This window comes from Metarhizium album (genome assembly GCF_000804445.1).
Source record: "Metarhizium album ARSEF 1941 chromosome Unknown scaffold_1, whole genome shotgun sequence".
NCBI lineage: Eukaryota > Fungi > Ascomycota > Sordariomycetes > Hypocreales > Clavicipitaceae > Metarhizium > Metarhizium album.
The window spans coordinates 3,124,796-3,144,209 of NW_024467575.1; the positions used below are offsets into that span (position 1 = coordinate 3,124,796).

The window sequence follows — 19,414 nt, forward strand, 5'->3', positions numbered from 1 at the left end:
CAATCGCCTTGCCGGCGCGTTCTAGAATTTGAATCTACTAGTTTTGAGGACGGTCTACGTACTCCGTGCCGGGTCCCGAATGAAGTTCGTAGTCCGCGAGAATCCGCTTGCATCATGAGAAGACCCCCCCATGGAACCGCTTTGAGTAGAGGCGGAAACAGTGTCCTTCTGCTCCGGATCCTCGATTCACCTTTTCTGGTGGTGCCCTGGGAATCACAACTGGCAAACCTCCAGCGCACAGTCATCGTGCCGCCGTCTTGTCCGAGCCCCCCCCGGGCCTTTTCTGTGGGCGTTGACGGCTTCAGCAGCCCCAGCGCCCGTCTCCATCGCGACCCTTACGGACAAACTACCAAGGGACGGGCGAATGGCCTTTTGCCCCTTTATCGCTGGCAGTCGGGTAGGTTGCAACTTGTAATAACCGACGACGGATAAAGTCGGACCCATCAACAAGGAATGGACGAATGAACCACCACCCAAGTTGAGACCCACGGCACAAGGACGATCTTGATCTGCCCATTGTTTCAGGATTTCATGGTGGACAATAAAACCGCAGCATGGGTGAGCTTCATCAGGGAACCCAGTGGCTCAAAGTGACGCTGCAGCCGTGGTCGTGCAATCTTGCCTGAGAAATGAAACCCATCTCTCACCTCCCTGTTACGTCTTAGGTCAACACCTGACGATCTCGAGTCAATTCTATCACGTCGCACCGACAAGCTGTTTGATAGAGGGACGTAGTCCGGTCTGGTCTGGGCTCGGTTCGTCCCTGTACCACGGATCAGGGTGGCGAGACGGACGAGACGGACAAGACGAGACGAGACGAGACGAGAGGCATCTCCGTTGCACTGGATGTAGATAGCCGTGCGGGAGGCGAGTTGGGCTCATCGCTCACCAGCGCAATCTACGTACGACTACCGAGTACTCCGTACAGGACAACACCGAGTATTACGGCCCACTGCATGGACGCATGCGAGATGTGATAAACAGCACTGATGAAGCAAACACCACCACTGATGCGGTTCATCTGAATGCAACCACTAGATGAGGAGTACGGATGAAAGAAGTGCAAATGCGTAACAAGCCTTCTGGATCCGGTTGCCTTCCTGTTCCGGCCCCATGTGGCAATGTTTATCGTTGTTGGTGTACGCCGTACCGAATACCAACCGGGTATCGATTGCAAATTCACAAGTTCAAACAACAGTGGCAAAGGCGGTCGACGCAAGAACGCGCTTATCCTGTGCTAACCCAGTTGCATGACAGCTGCTACCGATATTTTGGCTCATTAGTTATTTACCGGAGCAACGACCTTGGTGATCTAGTACGTACGTACTCCGTACTAAGCAGAGTAGTAGTCGATAGCCACGATGGGTCTCGGCGACCGTCATCTCAGGAAATTGCGCACGCCGTGCCCTGGCTCGCCACGCCGCCCATGGCCAGACATCATGCGAAAAGAGAGCACGGAGGTGTCATTGCCGTTACGGAGTACGGAGTACTTGGTGGTACATGCCCTAGATTCTTTGATAGCGTTTGATGGCCCAGCAGCAGCGAGTATTTCGTCCAAGAAGCACTCTGTACAGTGTATTTCTTACACCGGCAGACAGTTTTCGGGTTGCTCAATCGAACCTGGGAATGTATTAGACGGCCGCATTGACCAAGATCGCTTCCTGACAAACGACGGTGCAGCTCGTGTCGCTCATCCACGTTCCCCCAACTTGACGACGAGGCAAGAGCAAAATGCTCCGTGCTCGCAACGGCAAAGCAGGCCGTCGATGTCTGGCGACGGATCGGCGAGAGAGATTATGCTGTGTCCACCCACCGCAGCTTGTTTACGCTCGCACTGGGTGGCAAGGGGCCCCTCGTCTGGTGTCTGGACTCGTTGGCTTCAAGTTGATGTTTTTTTTTTAGTTTTTTTTTTTATTTACCGTGGAGCACGTACGGAGCACTCGGCACTCACTCGGTAGCACCCTGCGGTGCAAAGATTGCGTGACGTGTGTGGTGGCAATTGATGAAGATGGAAAAGGGGCAGCGTCCAATCGTTGCATCTTGATCGATGGCTTGTCGTGCCTGGAGGCCCTGGACCCGGCTCACGCCACGGCCACTGTGCGGGCACCAGACGAATGAATAACCAGCACCGGACTTGAGCCGGCTGCGCGTGCGGCAAGCCCAGCCCAGGGCTTGAGTGGCAGCGGCAGTGGCAGGCAGTGGCCGTGACAGCAGCCTGGCCAGGGCTGGCCCAGGTTGTTAGCGGTGCCTACGGAGAGCTGGAGGGCGGGAGGACAAACACTGAGAGGGATCGGGCAAACTGGCCCACTGGCCCGTCTTGAATCCCAAATAAATTTAGCCTCTCCGTGGATGTCTCCTTTTTGTTTTTCCGCATCCTGCCTGTTCAAGGATCCACTAACTTGCACGGGCAGCATTTCTACTGCAACTGGTCGGCGCTCCAGCTTTCCTTCGTCTGTGTTCTTTCGCCGCCTCGACATCGCCCTCTCTCCTCGTCGCTCATTCTGCCTCGTCGAGTCACTTTCCCAGGCGAGGTATTCGTTGTGACTATTTGTTGCCCCCATTGATTGCACCACTCCTCTCCTACGCTCCCGTCACCTCATCACGATCCCCACCATGGGCGCCGACATGTGAGTTGAAAGCTGGCGATTGCTACTGCATTTGCCCCTTCCAACTGCCTACGGTGCCTTGAGCGCCTCGAAACCTCACAGGAAGACCTTACACTGACGGAACAATTGCCCTCCAGTAACGTTGATGTCCTCGTCATCGGCATGGGACCTACTGGTCTCGGTGCTGCCAAGAGACTCAATCAGATTGTGAGCCCTCAGCGCCAGATTCGCATCCCCACACTGTGCTCAATGGCTAACTCCGTCTCTCCCGACCCGCAGAACGGTCCTTCATGGCTGATTGTCGACTCGTCAGACAAGGCTGGTGGTCTCGCCGGTACTGATGTCACCGACGAGGGTTTTGTGAGTTGTCTATCCGAGGAACCGGCCGCTACTTTCGAACGCTTGTGCCGCGATCTCGGCAATTGTTGGCTGACCAGCCTTGCAACAGCTGTACGATGTTGGCGGTCACGTCATCTTCTCCCACTACAAATACTTTGACGACTGTCTCGACGAGGCGCTACCCAAAGAAGATGACTGGTATACGCACCAGCGCATCTCCTACGTTCGTTACAAGGGACTCTGGGTCCCCTACCCCTTCCAGAACAACATTTCTATCCTGCCCAAGGAGGACCAGGTCAAGGCCATTGATGGTCTCATTGACGCCGCCATGGAATGCCGTGTCGCCAGCACCAAACCCAAGGACTTTGACCAGTGGATTCTGAGAATGCAGGGCGAGGGTATTGCTGATATGTTTATGCGACCATACAACTACAAGGTTTGGGCCGTTCCTACCACAAAGGTAAGGCACCATTGTTGTGTAAAAATGGCCAATTAGCGCCCCCCCAGAAGGCTGATTTCTGTCGAAAACAGATGCAATGCGAGTGGCTCGGCGAGCGTGTCGCTGCTCCCGATATCAAAACCGTCACCAAGAACGTCATCCTGAACAAGGTTGCTGGAAACTGGGGCCCCAACGCTACCTTTCGATTTCCCGCCCGCGATGGTACCGGTGGTATCTGGATCGCCGTTGCCAACACACTTCCCAAGGAGAAAAAGCGCTTTGGCAAGCATGGTGAGGTCACCAAAGTCGACGCTGAAAAGAAGATTGTCCACTTTGCCGACGGCACCACCATCGGCTACGGCAAGCTGGTGAATACCATGGCTGTCGACCACCTGGCTGAGAAGATGGGGAACCAGGAGCTCATGAGTCTTACCAAGCAGCTTTTCTACTCCACCACCCACGTCGTTGGCGTTGGCATCCGTGGTGAGCGCCCCGAGCGCATAGGTGACAAGTGCTGGGTGAGTCTGCTGCAAATCGTCTCTCCTTGGCCCAGGCTTTCCATTGACCGAGGCAACTAACCGTGTCCTTGTAGCTCTACTTCCCTGAGGACAACTGCCCCTTCTACCGTGCAACAATCTTCTCCAACTACTCGCCTTACAACCAGCCTCAGAAGGACGCCAAGCTACCCACGCTGTACCTCGCCGACGGCACCAAGACGTCTTCCGAGGCCAAGGAAGGTCCTTACTGGTCCATCATGCTGGAAGTCTCTCAGTCTTCCATGAAGCCCGTTGATGTTGAGAACCTGCTCAAGGACAGCATTCAGGGATTGATCAACACCGAGATGCTCAAGCCCGAAGATGAAATCGTCTCCACCTACCACCGCGCCTTTGACCACGGCTATCCCACTCCTTCTCTGGAGCGTGAGGGCCTCCTGAAGCAGGTCCTGCCCAAGCTTCAGGATATGGACATTCTCTCCCGTGGTCGATTTGGCAGCTGGAGATACGAAGTTGGTAACCAGGATCATTCGTTCATGCTGGGTGTCGAGGCTGTCGACCACGTCGTCAATGGCGCAGTTGAACTGACGCTTAATTACCCCGACTTTGTCAACACCCGCAAGAACGAGGAGCGACGCTTGGCACACTCATTCAACTATGCTGGCTCTGCTGTGACCAATGGCACCAACGGTTTTGTCAACGGCGTCACCAACGGCACCTCTGACGTGCCCAGCCGCGAACGTGCTTCCTCCAAGGTATCTGTCAACGGCGGCCACAGCCGCAAGTCCTCCAAGCAGATCGAATAAATGAATGAAACGGAAACGGTTGAGCAAAGACGGATGGAAGGGCAGTGGGAATATAAATCTCTTTTCTAGGAAGAAACTAATCTGCAAAGGAAGTTGAACCATGCGATGCGGGGGACAGACAGCAAGACAGGGTTTCCCTGTCATGTCAAGATATCTAAAGCAGGCAAGGGGAACGGGAAGCATGAGGTATGCCAGGACAGCTAAGCCGCTGAGTAAATCTCACCGGGAGTCGCACGACCAAGGCATCTTGGCATATAATTTGATCTCTTCTAAACTTCAAACTATAGACGCGGTCCAGATGAGAGAGAATAGAGCTTAACCATTCTGGATTTAGACTACGCAATAGCTGTGTCAAAGAAGAAAAAAGTGGAACTTGTTGAACCCGAGGGGCAAGGAACAAACAGCCGGATCAACGGGCAATTGTTATTGATTGACGGCGGTTTTAATGAGTACACTGGACGTTGTGGGATGCCAAACGTTGGGCGCCGATGCCGGACCAAGCACATCCACTCTGCGAAAGAAGCAAGCATTTTTGGTTTTTGTGGAAGGCAAAGAGCGGCGATAAGGACATGCGCGCCAAATCAGGTGACATCATAGAGTGTCTCTTCCGGTGAGCTATTCGTCAAGTCTCGGCTTGGTGACACGAGATGGACGTGTTTGGCGGGACGTGGTCGCACTGCACGGCAGATGGACCGACGTCGCTGCTCGTTCGAGAAGGGGGGACGGTATTCGCTCTTATGTGGTGGAACAAGAACATTCCCCTGAGGGATCAAAGGATGGTATCCATTTTGGTGCTGTGTTCGGCGGCTTGATGGCGGACTCTGATGGACTGGCAAACTGGCATTTTTTTTCTCCCGGATTTTACAAGGGCAGTCTCCGGTGGTGGAGAATGACTCGGGTGGCATCCACTTTGCGTTTTACGGAGTCGAGGATCGGGGACCGCATTGAGGGATTGATGGGGGTCGAGGGGCTTGTTTTCTTTTTTTTTTCGTCATGTTTCACCCGCTGGAGTTATACTGAGAGGGGTTGCTTGTCAAGTTTTCCTGTTGGGTGTTGCTGGCTTAGGGAAGGGTAGGGAAGGAAAAGTCGAGGAGGAGAGCTGGTACGTAGTTCGAGGGACGGAGTATGTATTATGGAAGGGAAATGGCCTAGGCTTGTGGTTGTGGGCACAAAGGTTCGGCATTTACGTCTGGGGACGGCCAGTATTGACTGGTACTGCATGGTCTCGTATAGTGGAAGCGGGGGGGGGGGGGGTGAAGCCATTTGAGTCGAGTCGAGTTTCGAGTGCCGGTCAACTGGGCGGCTGGGCGGCCGCGCCCGTGCGTATTGTGTACTGCGTACTGATTTCATCGAGGGGGATTCGGAAAGGGCCCTTAACCTTGTCGAGCGGAAGACACGGACAGGAGGGGGAAACGCGCGGATTCGGATCTGCATCGCATACGGTCAAGCCTCAGACGCAATTCGCAGCCGCCCGTTTGGGGGGTTGCTGGCACTAGCATCAGTTGATTCCAGTCCCAGGTCGTGGAGAATACCAATCGTCTCATACTAGGACTACTCGGGTGGGCAATAAGGAGAAGGGTCGAGACGGTCGAGGGCGCAAGCCATGGATAGAACGAGAACGGGACGATGATGTTGTGTGTGCTGGTGCCAAAGAGAATCAGCCTTGGCGGTAGCCCCAATCTCGATTCGGAACTGCAGTCGAGGTTATCAATGGACTAGTTATTACCCTGGGATATACTTCATCTAAGTACTAACTACTACGTATTCACACTTGGCAGGCAGTTGGTGCCAAGGGCCGACAAGTAGTACGTAGATGCATGCACATGTACCTGTACCTGCGCACATACATGCCTTTACATGTGTATGGATTCTGCTCGGGTACCGAGTCGGTACGGGTTTGGTCGGCAAAGGGCCAATGGTGTGGCTGGCGTGCCCTTGCACGTACAGCGTGAGAACACCCAGTAAATAGCGGACTCTGACGCCTAGTCAACACCGGAACACAGCATCGTTGGCAGCACAAAGCATGGCACTAACGGCCTACTTACTGAAGTAGGTACCGTACATGTACCCATGTACACTTGCCATGCACCAACGCCGGGGTCATTTTCCCATCCCACCACTTGACCACGCCAGACACCGGCGACCACGGCCTCGCCTCAACGTTGACTGCAGCTCTTCCATTGCCCTATCGTCTTGTCTTCCCTGGAATTTCGCCACCATCGTGCATCGGAGTCTTCATCTTTTCCTGTTCATCTGTTTCTCGTCTTCTTCGCTTGCTTTTGCGTTTGCTCCCTTTGCCGCCGGCCGACCGAGGATGGGCACTGAATCTGGGTTTGCCTCGTCGACCGCATGTCTGAGCCATTGACTTCCTGACCGCCGTCCCTTTTCCACGGAACCACGGCCGCTACGGACTGTCGCAGTAATTCCCGCCTGCTTCCCTCCCACGGCGAAGCTGCTATTATTCAAATCCCGCTGCCCTGTACCATGGACGGCGCCGTCTTGGTGCCCGACGATGTCCTCGACTCGCGGCCGCCTCCGCCACCTCGACTGTTTGAGCGGCTTCGCCAAATAGCTGGCTACACCTGGGACGAATCCAAGGAGCCTATACACTCGAGCTATGATTTATGGTACGTCCCCTAGTCGCCGCATTGATACTCGACACCGTCCTCCCACGGGGTGCCGTGCGCGCAAACGCCGCACACACATACATCTGCCTGTGTACATCTTGGCGGAAGCTTTTGGCTCTGGCGCCAAGTGATAAAGCGGGTGACTCGATGCTGACAATGGCGACACTGGTCGAAAAAAAACAAAATAGGCTCGTTTTTGGAACTCGATTTGTATCTTCAAAGCCATCGCCTCCGGGCTCGGGGCACAACGAGTCCAGCCTCGGATCCATCACCACGCTACAGTCTGGCCGGCCGTCCTCCTCCGAACATAGTAATAATCATGTCCCGTCCTCGGACACGCATAGCACCGAAACCTCCAGCACGCCACTTCCACATCGTCCGTCAACGCCCATCTCGTCGCCGCCATCCGCCGATGGCACCCCCCCAATAGTCGAAGAGTCGGTCGTCGCGCGCGTGTCGTTACACAATCTTCGAGAAGAGCGGGCTTTTCAAATCGCCAAGAATGTTGTGGGCACCGCTGACCCCCTCGGCGAGCACATTGCCAAGCCCATCGATCTTCTTCGACTGAATCCTGGCCCTGGAGATCGCAAGCACATCACCGTCGCCATCTATCATTACCCGGGTGCCAACTACTTGAGCAAAGTCTTGGACTTCGGGCCGGCTTATTACAAGGCGCGCAAGGAAGGGGACAGGTACGTCTCGTACCGTCCTTCGGTTTTGAGTCGTCTACAACCTCCCATAAACCTCGAGTACTTTCTAGATTTCGCCATTGGTGCTGTACAGTGTCTGGAGATTATTCACCATGGGCAGGGTATAATCCACGGTGAGATCAGAGGGGATGCCTTTCACTTCAATGCCGACGAGAACAAGGTTAGGATTGTGGCTTTTGGCTCCGGGCTGAGGTCATTTGAGCATGGGTTGACCAGTACCGGCTGGTTGACGCTCTCAAAGGAGCTCGGCGTCAAGAATAAGCTCCTGTACATTAGTCCTGAACAGACTGGCCGGATGCCTGCGGAGCCGGACACCCGGACGGACATCTACTCGCTGGGCATTTTGATGTGGACTCTACTGACGCAACAGCCCGTGTACACCGGGGAGACTCCTATGGACATCATCCAGGGCGTGCTTGGCCGGAGAGTGCCCAATGTGGCTACGGTGCGGATGGACATCCCGGATGTCATTGGGCGTATCATTCAGAGGTGCACAGCCAAGAACGTTGCGGACCGCTATCACTCGGCGAGCGGGCTACGCCATGACCTTGTCAAGGTTCAGCAGCTGCTTTCCGATGGCGACTCGACGGCTCTCAAGGACCTGGAGATTGGCACCAAGGACATCTCGTCCTTCTTTATACTCCCAACAAACATGATCGGTCGGACTGCGGAGCACAACGAACTCATCAAGGCGATTGACCGTGTCTCGCGCAGTCACTTTCTCGGCAGCAACCGAAGCCGCTTCCCTGACGCATCTGGCCTGGCCAACGAACTCGTCGTCACCGACGACGTCTCCAGCGAAGGGGGGGCAAGCTCTGTAGAGGGCACGAATAGAAGGAGTGGCTCCTTCAACATGGGCGGCGGCGGATCGTCAGAATACAAATTCCCCAGAAATAGCTTCCACCCGTCCATCTTGTCTGACACGCAGACCGTATCGAATGAGACTGTATCCTCGAACCAGTCTGGCCCCCAGCTCCGACCGACGAGACCGTGGGAGCGACACCACTCAATATCGCTAGACACAGCGAGCGCTGCAGAGAGCGCTAGCGGCCCGGAGGGTAGCCGGATGGGCATGACCGAGTCTAGCGGCTCGAGCTTGTCGCGACAGTTGGGTGCCGCCAAGTTCCGACGGCGTGGGCAGTGCGAGGTCGTCACCATTGAGGGAGCCGGTGGGCTTGGAAAGAGCTTTCTGGTCCAAAGCGTTCTCGGCGAAGCCAGGCGGCGCGGCTATTGCGCCACCGCCAAGTTTGACACGGCCCGGAGGACAGCATTTGGGCCCTTGCTCAAGCTGCTTTCGTCGTTGTTTAGGCAAGTCTGGGGGGAGACCAACACAGAGACGCCTTTCCACCAGGTCCTCAAGCATTACGTGCGGCCTGTCTGGCCAATGCTGCACAGGGTGCTCGGCCTGCCCGAGTTTCTTCTGGGACCGCCCGACTCGGCGAGCTCCCTAGTCCGCACATCGACGAACAACTCACAACAGCAGGCCTGCGGCCCGCGAAGTGGCGGAAAGTTTAATGGCAAACGGCGCGGGTCGTCGCCGGGAAGCTCACCAGGGCCGCTGAGCCGCCAGGTCGCCGCCAGTGCCGCCGGCTGCCAGAGTTCTCAAGACTATCTTTGCGCGGGCACGTCGACAAAGACGACGCGCCTCATGAATACCTGTTTGGATATTCTTCGGGTCTTCACCACGCACAAATTCATCTGTTTTTGTCTCGACGACCTTCACTTTGCCGATGACGAGTCTCTGGAACTAATTACCCAAATCATCGGCGCTAAGATGAAGATGCTGATTATCATGACGTATAGACCCGAAGAACTCCCCAGGGAGAGAATGGATCGGATAATATACCCCGCCCAACTAGAAGAGAAGCACCGGGGTAGCCGGCCCAGAGTCACAAGGGTCAGTCTCGCGCCGCTGACAGAGGCCGAGATACTCGAGTATGTTTCCGCCACCCTGTCCAGACCAAAGGAGGAGATCCTGTCGCTTGCCCTCGTAATTCAGGCGAAGACCGCCGGCAACCCCTTTTACATGCGGGAGGTGCTCAGCGCCTGCTATCGCAAAAAGTGCATCTGGTATGACTATCGCGACAGTATATGGCACTTCGATCTCGACCGGTTATTTGCGCAGTTTCAGAGCGAGAAAGACTATGACGTGCTAGACACGGGATTTGTTACAAGAAGGCTGGACGAACTGCCGTCTGCGGCCAGGGCCGTTTTGTCGTGGGCTGCTCTGCTGGGCAGCTCGTTTTCTTTCGAGATTATAAACCGCCTGATGAAGGGCGAGTTCGACTACGAGGACGACGACATTCCAAACTGCTGCCCCGACCTCTCAAAACGCTCGTATACCGAGGCGGAAGCCGTTGCTGGCCTCCAAGCAGCCATACAGGCGAACATCATCGTGCCGAGCGAGACTGACGACCGATTCCGCTTCGCACACGACCGGTACGTTAATGCCTCGTCTGCACTGAAGGAGTGCAATGCCCGTCGCATGCACTTTGTTATTTCCCAGACACTTCTCAAGTACTACGTGGTGGAGGCCAGACAGCGAGATAGTACCGCTTGCCACATTTGCGAAGCCGTCTCCATCATCAAGATGCGAGTCCCCGTGCGGCAGCAATTCCGCAAGCTGCTGATTGACTGCGCCCAAGCCGCGACGGAGAACGGAGCCAGACCGACCGCCGCCAAGTACTATGGAGCGGCGATACAGCTATTGCAGGAAAACCCGTGGTCGGGCGATGCCGACGATGTATCCTACGAGGAGACGATGCAGCTGTACCTGCGCGCCGCGGAATGCCACTTGTTCATGGGACAGCTTTCGCTAGCAAACGATTTGCTCTCGACCATCTTTGCCAGTGCAAAGTCAGCAATGGACAAGGCGCCTGCATACGTGCTGCAGTCGAGGATATTTGCCCAGAACGGCAACGCGCTCGCCGCCTTCATCTCCCTCAAGGAATGCCTGGCCGCGCTGGGGGTGCCTCTCGAGGACGAGCCCACGTACGAGAACTGCGACAGAAAGTTCCACAAGCTGGCGAAGCAGGTCCAGGGCATGGACCGCCAAGCTCTCATCAACCCCAGGGAGAATGCCGCGCCGGTGACTGCTTCTATTGGAGCTGTGCTATCGGAGACGGCCTCTGCCGCATGGTGGAGTGACTGCCTGCAGTTCTACAACCTCACTCTCGTCATGCTGGAGATGCACCTCACGCGCGGAGCCTTTCCTCAGTCCGGCATGGCTTTCCTTCAACTTGGACTCGTCGGCCTGGCCCGCTTCAACATGACGCAGTTTGCCGTTGACATGGGCACCATCTGCCAGGACCTGCTCTACTCTGCGCGAGACGCCTTCTCCATGGGTCGCGGCCAAATGCTGCATTCGTGCTTCATTGGCCACGTCCAGTACTCCATGTCGCTGTCCACGTCCCAGATGGACGATGCCATGGAGCTGGCTTCCGTTGGCGGGGATCGCCTTTCCACCATCCTCAGCTACGGACTCTCTGCTATGACCAAGTTCTTTGCCAGCGAGAACCTCCTCGACTTGGAAGCGTTTTGCCACTATGGCTGCGAGGACATTGTGAACTGGTCACTCGACACCCGCGGTGGCTCGCTCCTTGTGGGCGTCAGGCAGCTCTGCCGCGCCCTACAAGGCAAGACGTGCACCCACGAGCCGTTCCGGGTCATGACGGACGACCAGCACGACCCGGTCGCGTACAAGAGCTGGCTCACGAGCCAGACGCAGGACAGCAACCGTTCGTCCCTCTTCTACGAAAGCCTGGAGCTGTGTGCCCTGTTCCTGTATGGTCACTACGAACGCGCCGTCGATATCGGCCGGAGATGCGTAGAAAAGCTTCCGATGCTGTGGTCGGCGCGGAACAGCAGGCTGATTCTGCTCTTTTACGGGCTGGCGCGCGCTGGCCAGCTATTGAGACTCATGAAAGACCCCCGTTCGCAGACGGAAGACTTTACCGCCCAGACCGACGAGATTGTCAACGAGCTGGCCGGCTTCGTCAAGATGATGGAGGACTGGTCCGTTGTGTCCGACGTCAACTACCGATCCTGGTCACGGCTCCTGAACGCCCAGGTCGCGGAGCTGCTGCAACACCACGGCCAGGCCATTCAGCACTACGAGGAGGCGCTGGACCACGCCGCCGAGCACGACTTCACATTTGAGGAGGCCCTGGGCAACTACGTCATGGCTGGGTTTTTTATTAGACAGCGAGCGAGACGGTCTGCCCGGGCCGCGCTTCAGGACGCCGTGGGCCTCTATCGACAAATAGCCGCCACTGGCGTCGCTTCTGTCATTGAGGAGGAGCATTGCCTTTTGCTCCACGGGCCCACTCGGAACCATCGAACCGCCGAGGTCGGCATCCAGACCGACTTTGCTGTCGACCCCCCGCCCGCGCAGTACCGCTCTGTCGATGGAGTGGACGGCGACGAGCTGGCACAGGCTCCTTCCAATGCCATGTCTGAGCTCAGGGGAGAGAGCATCGGCGCCTGGCGCGGTTCTATGCGGATGCCCACCGAGGACGGCGCCGGCCTCCCTGCCCTGGACATGATTGATTTGCACGCGATCCTGGTGTCGTCGCAGGTCATTTCATCCGTCTTGCAGGTCAACGAGCTGCTCAAGACAATGTGTGATGTCATCCTGCAAACCTGTGGCGGGTCTGCCACTCGAGCAGCCATCATTATCCAGGACAACGACGCGGAATCGTGGTGTGTGGCGGCCAGCGGAGATCCCGAGAGGGGAGCGTCTGCGCATGAGCCGGGCCTGCCTCTGTCGGGATCAACGCTCATTGCCGAAAACGTGGTCCTTTACTGCACGCGCTTCAGGGAGTCTGTGTTTATCCCCGACCTCTTCGCGGACGAACGCTTCGGCAATGTCAACGAGGGCTGGCTGCAACGGTACCCAGGGGGCAAGGCAATCATTTCCATTCCCATCTTGCATGGCACGAAGCCGCTCCTTGGCGTCTTGTACCTCGAAGGCGAGCCCGGGGCCTTTACGGATCGCAACGTCGCGGTGTTGCAGCTCCTGGTCAACCAAATCGGCATCAGCTACTCCAACGCGCTGTCAATGAAGAACGTCGAGAAGATCTCGGCCGAGAACCGCGGCATGGTGTCGGTGCAGAAGCGAGCCCTGGCCAAGGCCCTGGAGGCGGAGACCAAGGCGAAACATGCCGAGGCGGAGGCCAAGCGAAACGTCAAGCTGGCCGAGGAGGCTGCCAAGGCAAAAGCCATATTCCTCGCCAACGTCTCGCACGAGCTGCGGACGCCGCTCAACGGCGTCATTGGCAACTCGGAGCTGCTGCGGGACAGCAACCTCAACAGGGAGCAGCTCGAGATGGCTGATTCGATCCGCGTTTCTGCAGATTTGCTGCTGACGGTGATCAATGACATTTTGGACTTTTCCAAGATGGAAGCTGACAAGATGAAACTGTACATCATCGCCTTCAACCCCGAAGAAATGGTCCGCGAGGTCGTCCGAGCGGCTTCGTACAGCAACCGGGAGAAGACGTCGAAGAAGAATGTCATGATCATTCAGGACATCAACCTCCCGTCCATGCTCATCTATGGAGACCCCATTCGACTTCACCAAGTCCTCGGGAACCTCATCGGAAACAGCCTCAAGTTCACAGAAGATGGCTCCGTCACCATTGGGGCACGACTGGACTCGGAGACCGAGGACAGCGCAACGCTCACGTTCTGGGTCCGAGATACTGGCATCGGCATTCCGGCCCAGCAACTTGCCAAGTTGTTCCAGCCCTTTAGCCAGGCCGACGCCAGCACGGCGCGAAAGTACGGCGGAAGTGGTCTCGGGCTGAGCATCTGCAAATCCCTGATTGAGATCATGATGAAGGGCACGATTCAGCTCGAGAGCGAAGAGAGCGAGGGCACAACCGCCTGGTTCACCGTCACTTTTGAAAAGGCCAAGGCGGATGTGTCTGCCGGAGACGCGCTCGGCAAGGCGTCGCCGCCGATTGACAGGTATTCGCTCATGACGTCGCCCTTTGACCGGGTGGCTTCGCCGAACCCATTCATGGACCTCTCCCAGGTTTCCAAGGAAGACGTCCGCATCTGCGTGGCTGAAGACAACCCCATCAACCAGAAGATTGCTATCCAGTACGCTCACCGGCTGGGCTATCCCAATGTCGTTGCCTATGGAAACGGGCTCAAGGCCATCGAGGGACTGCGCAACAAGGCCGCCGAGGGCGAGCCGTACCACATTGTGCTCATGGATGTTCAGATGCCCGTGTTGGACGGCTACGAGGCCACAAAGCTCATCAGGAAGGACCCGATAGAGGCTGTCCGCAAGGTTCTGGTGATCGCCATGACGGCATCGGCGATCCAGGGGGACAGGGAAAAGTGTTTGGCGGCCGGCATGAACGATTACCTGGCCAAGCCGGTCCGTTCCGAAGTGTTGAAAAGGAAACTGGACGCCTATGTCGGCGTTTCGGTAAGGGAATCCTCCACCCCTCCCCCTTTTTCCCCCCTTGGCGGACAGGAAGGAGGCGGCGTTGATGACGAGGACGTGCACGTATCTGTGTGTGTGTGTACTGACGTTGATCAGAAGGCCGGCAATGCCCACACTATTCAATCACCCATCAGTCCCATTTCTCCCACGACTCCCAACGACCTAGAAGCTAACGGCACCTCCTGGGAATCGATTGCTTCGAACAACACGGTGTTCAGGGACGCCCGAGCCACCAGCAACTCCGTCGTCGACGACCCAATGCAGGAAGATGCCGTGTACAATATGCCCCTGGACTCGACGAGCCTCCAGGCAGCCGACGACCCTGTGCTCAGCGCAAACGGCGCCGCTCAAAAGACGCTGGCGATCCGTGTGCCTGAGCTTACTCCCACGCACAAGTCTCCCAACCATTCCGACGGCCAAGTGCCCACCGGGGACGCCGTTGCTTCACAGCCCAAGACTCAACCGCGGAAATTGACCCAGGGCCGAGGCAACAGCGATGTGCATTGGGATGCCGATGCGAAGTCCACCGACAAGGACAGGGAGAAGCACAAGGGCGTCTTGAGCAAGAAGCCGCTTCTTGTGAATAACCACAAGGATGATGCTTGTTGAGCGTGGCCAGATTTTGCCGAAAAGAAAAAAAAAACATCACTGGAAAACTACTGCTACTATTACTACCACCACTACCAACACTGCTGCGGCTTGCAGGAGTGGGCGTCCGCAGGCCGATGTACTCGACCTGTGGCCTTGTTTGTTCCTGCCACGGAATCCAGAATAACCGCGTCAATATATACGATTTTAACGTCTAACGGCCGACCTCCTCTTTTTATCATCCATCACATCTAAGTCTCTTTATCACGTCTAGGAAGAAAAAAGTTTACTGTATACTCACTCCAATCTCGTTTCTGGTGTTGTCACAAGATCCCTCTCCTCGTGGTGCAGGAGCCGTTCTCCTAACGCCCCGTTTTTTCTTCTTCTTTAAGGGGAGCCTAGGGTTAATGTCAAGTGTCTGGTTGTAAGCTGGTCATGCTTACGGTGCACGCGGAGATATATAGAAGATTTTACCGATTTCAACGCAACGACTCTTGATCTCTGTCGTGTGTGACCAGTGTGCTGTGAGTTGACGGATTCGAATCTTGTTGCGAGCATTTGTGCTGCTTGGGCCCGGTCTTGGATCTCTATGGAACATGTTTGCCGGGAGGTAGCTGTGTGTGTATGCATACGGCACGCCCGGAGGCCTAGATGTTGTAGTTCCCCGGCCCAGGGCCCGAAGGCCGCGAAGCGGTGGCCGGACAATTTCGAACAGTAACGCCGCCTCAGCTATAGGCCGCGGCACTGACTCTGCGCGTGGTCGTTTGGACACGGCACCGCTTGGCGTTGTGCGTGTGCGTGGTCGTGGTGCTGGCACGCCATTGTATGCATGGCACACACCTGGACGGTAGCGTCGGCCGACTTTGCGTGCGATGCGGCACTTTGTAGACGATGCTACCGAGTACCACTGCACTGATTGGCACTTTGGGGCGGTAGTGTCACGTCGTAGTCCTTACAGACTTTGGCATTCGGGGGCGCATGGGTATTTGGTTTTGTAACTTTCCCCGAAAGCTTGTGATGGCGACCCTCGTATGGGGAATTGTTGCGCCGAGAACCCCGTCGTATACGTCTCGCAAATATAGATGAGCACGACGCAAAGCAACGCTGCCCTCATCTGGTATTACCTGGCGCCTTGATAGCGCTGCTCCGAGGGCGAAGCCGGGGGGGGGGGGGGTTATGTAGGAATAGGACAACAGCCAGATATGATGGTAATAGCTTATGCCTTGCGTTATTCTCTCTCGCTCTCTCGGTTACGCATACTGTAGCTGGGAGCTGGGAGCTGGGAGCTGCCATGTCTGGATACACACCGAAAGTTTTGTGCTCCGGTGCCATATAATACGCATGGCATATTAGTAATTACTCCGCATGACGCCTTGATATGCATACTGGATCGGATCGTCTCTGGCCAAATGGAATCGGTGGCTGGGACGAGCCCACCGTTTCGAATCGTGTTTTTTTTTTTTTGCAATAAAATGCGCGGTGCTGTAACGGGCGTCGAGGTGATTGCTCCAACTCGGACAAAGATGCTGCCGTCTGGGTTGCGTGGTACGGAGTACATGATAATGATAAATGACCAACTAGCACATGACATGTGAATCATCAATAGCCGGTGCCCACGGGAACAAGGGGCAGACCAGGTACATGACTGTAAATGGAGACGAGTTATTGTCCAATGTTGATGAGGGGACCGCTTTGGTACCAGCCATGTTTTTAATCTTGATGCTTCTTGAGCGCCCCCGATAATAGCGTGTGCAGGGCGGCTCATTGGCGACGCCATTGACCTCGTACTATTGGCTGTGAAGGGATGTGAGCGTTGAGCAGTCCCCTATTATAGTTACCAACAGGATCAATATAGATGAGGAGAGGGGTGGTGTCCTCGCGGAGTCTGGGCGGACGCGGGTTGTTGTTCCTTTCCTCGTCCCCGTTGGTTGCGGTTGCTCGCCGTTCGAAAAGGCTCTGCACTGCAGGGTGACGACGGCGTGTGCAAAGCCCTTGTCTACCTACTTGTCCGCCGGATGAATGGACCATTTGCCTGAAAGGGGATCCAAGAGGAGGAACTGAGCCCCTCCTCCAACCAAGCAAATCCCTCCTCCAACAAAGCAAATCCACACACGCACATAGACTTCCAGGCGAGAATGCCAGAAGACGTATGGAAACTGGACTGGTACGGCAGTGTGGCCAAATGCGAGGTCGCCGGACATTGAAGACTCCGTAATGAGGAAAAAGTCGCGCAGAACGGAGACGCCAGGTTGGCCCTGCAACGGGTAGGCCGCCGCCTGAGACCCATGAGAGCGGAACAGAACGAGAGAATGTGGCAAGCTTGTGCCGTCTCGGTTCCAGAGGGGAACGTGAACAGGGGAATCTGGTCGAACCACTCGAGAGCCAAGAGGTGTAGGTACGCACGCAGCACTCCGTAGCGGTCAGCTACTCCCGAGTCCGTACCTTTGCTCAATCTATCCTTGGCCCATCTCGCCCGAATCGGATTGACAAACGGAAAAGAGACCTGACGGCCGAGAGGCTGCTCACGCCTTCTCATTTCGGCTCTTGAAGCGGTGCCTGGGGCCCCGAGTTGGTGTTGTCAACGGTACGGTTACGTACGCCCTCGCCGCCCATGCCCCCTCCGTACCCGTCTTCGTCGTCCTCTTGCCCCTCTTTTTCGCCTCTGTTTTTTTCTTTTTCTTCTTTCCTTGCCCCAGATGTCGCCCACGGGAACGTGGCAGACCCTGGAGCTGGTGAAACAAGCCCTGGTAGACGCCAACGTGGATCCTCTTGGTTAGTTAATCGGTAACCATCGTCTGTTTGGAGCCGCAACGGAAACATGACCAGCAACAGCTGGGAACAAGCTCGGGCGCCACCATGGCACCATGTTGATGCTGCCTCATTGTTGGAACGCCACAGCCAAGGATGTCATCCGGTCCCCTCTCCCGCCCATCTAACTAAACAGGGCACATGCGTCAGACAATGGATCCACTCCCATCGCCTTCTCAAAAAGGGTTCCTGTGCTCCTGTGCTGGGGTGTGTGCAGAGAAGCAAGGGCCACGAGCAACTGAGAGATGCAAAAGCGCTCCCGAGAGTAAACCCGCCTTTGAGAGGGGGGGCTGGCCCGACACCAAGGCCTGGCTGGATAGCTGCCGCGTTCGTGGCGACGACGTGGTTGATCATCTTGTTGCTGTGACCAAAGGCTAAATTGCGAAAAGTTGCGCCTTGTAATCGACACTAGTAAATGGCGCGGAGACTTTGAAACTACAGTTCTGGGCCCTCCGTGCCTTAATCGCAGCGACATCTTGCTGGCTGGCTGTCGATCTGCTGCCGCTTTCGTTCGTCCATAGGCCGCCAAGCGCGAGGCAGGGCGACAGTGTTGTCTGCACAGCAGGAGACAAGTCATCTGCAAAGAGACAAAGAGCGGTTCATAACGGTCCGGGCGATATTCTGTATGGTTGTCCCCCCATCTACGGCTCAATGCTGCATGTGCATGAGTCACTACATGGATAGGACATGCAAGTGTGTCGTGCTTTGCAGAAAAGGAAGGAAAACAGCGCTCACGGAGGATGACCTATTGCATGTAATGAGATGACTTGGCGATGCTTCGCAATCGACATTGAGCCCTTGTTCGCCCTTGGATTCTCACTTATATCTAGTATTGGCCTGTGGTGCTCCGAGAAAACTAGGCGGAGAGTCTCGGTGACACCCACGTACAGAGTACAACAACGAGAACAGAAAAGGCAGCGTCAACCAAATGATGAGCCTCATTCACTCGTTCCTGTCCGGAGAGGAATGCGTGACATTTCGCTGACACTAGAGTGTAAGCGAATGTGAGAATGGAATTCGAAAGTTTGGGAGAGGAAGTGTATTATGCCTGGTCTTGTCGGGTCTGCACACCGGCTGATGGAAAGGGCCCGTGTTGCAAACCGTCTCCATGTGTCCATGCGAGCGGAGAAGTAGATGTCTAAGACGTTTATTATTAACACCGTCGCTCGTGCTTCTTCAACATGGATGCTCGGAAATATCTCAATGCGACAAGGAAGCCTAACGACACTGGGTTAGCCTGGCCGCATGAACTCGGCATCCTTTTCAGACACGCCGAATGGAGATGAAACGGAATTCGACCCGTGTGCTGTAATCGTCCATGTACAGCCGGCGATCCGGATTTGGGGGTCGCTTCGCTGCGTGTACTGTCTTGACTGGCTGCGCTGCGTATGTATGCCTGTATGAAAACAATAGTTCTTTGGTTATGCTTCTGGAATCCTTTGCGAATTTCCCTCATTTTGGGTGCTGAGAAAAAGGGACGTCTGCATCGGGACTCCCTGTGCTGCGTCGAAAGGGCCCGGGTCAACTGAATCGTCCCACG

The 19,414-nt window shown here is 55.9% G+C and overlaps 2 protein-coding genes across 2 annotated transcripts; both read left to right on the forward strand.

The window, feature by feature from the left end:
* Window positions 1–2,613: 2,613 nt before the first annotated feature.
* On the forward strand, window positions 2,614–4,684 carry MAM_00898 (UDP-galactopyranose mutase; the record flags this gene model as incomplete). Its single annotated transcript, XM_040819697.1, has 5 exons — window positions 2,614–2,627; window positions 2,744–2,966; window positions 3,055–3,405; window positions 3,477–3,902; window positions 3,977–4,684. 5 exons carry the CDS (start codon window positions 2,614–2,616, stop codon window positions 4,682–4,684), a joined length of 1,722 nt encoding a protein of 573 aa, XP_040682962.1.
* A 2,484-nt stretch (window positions 4,685–7,168) lies between these two features.
* Window positions 7,169–15,087, forward strand: MAM_00899 (ATPase-like, ATP-binding domain protein; the record flags this gene model as incomplete). The annotated part of the gene is made up of 3 exons (XM_040819698.1): window positions 7,169–7,311; window positions 7,500–14,460; window positions 14,575–15,087. The coding sequence occupies 3 exons, from the start codon at window positions 7,169–7,171 to the stop codon at window positions 15,085–15,087; spliced, it is 7,617 nt and encodes a 2,538-aa protein (XP_040682963.1).
* Between the last annotated feature and the right edge of the window lie 4,327 nt (window positions 15,088–19,414).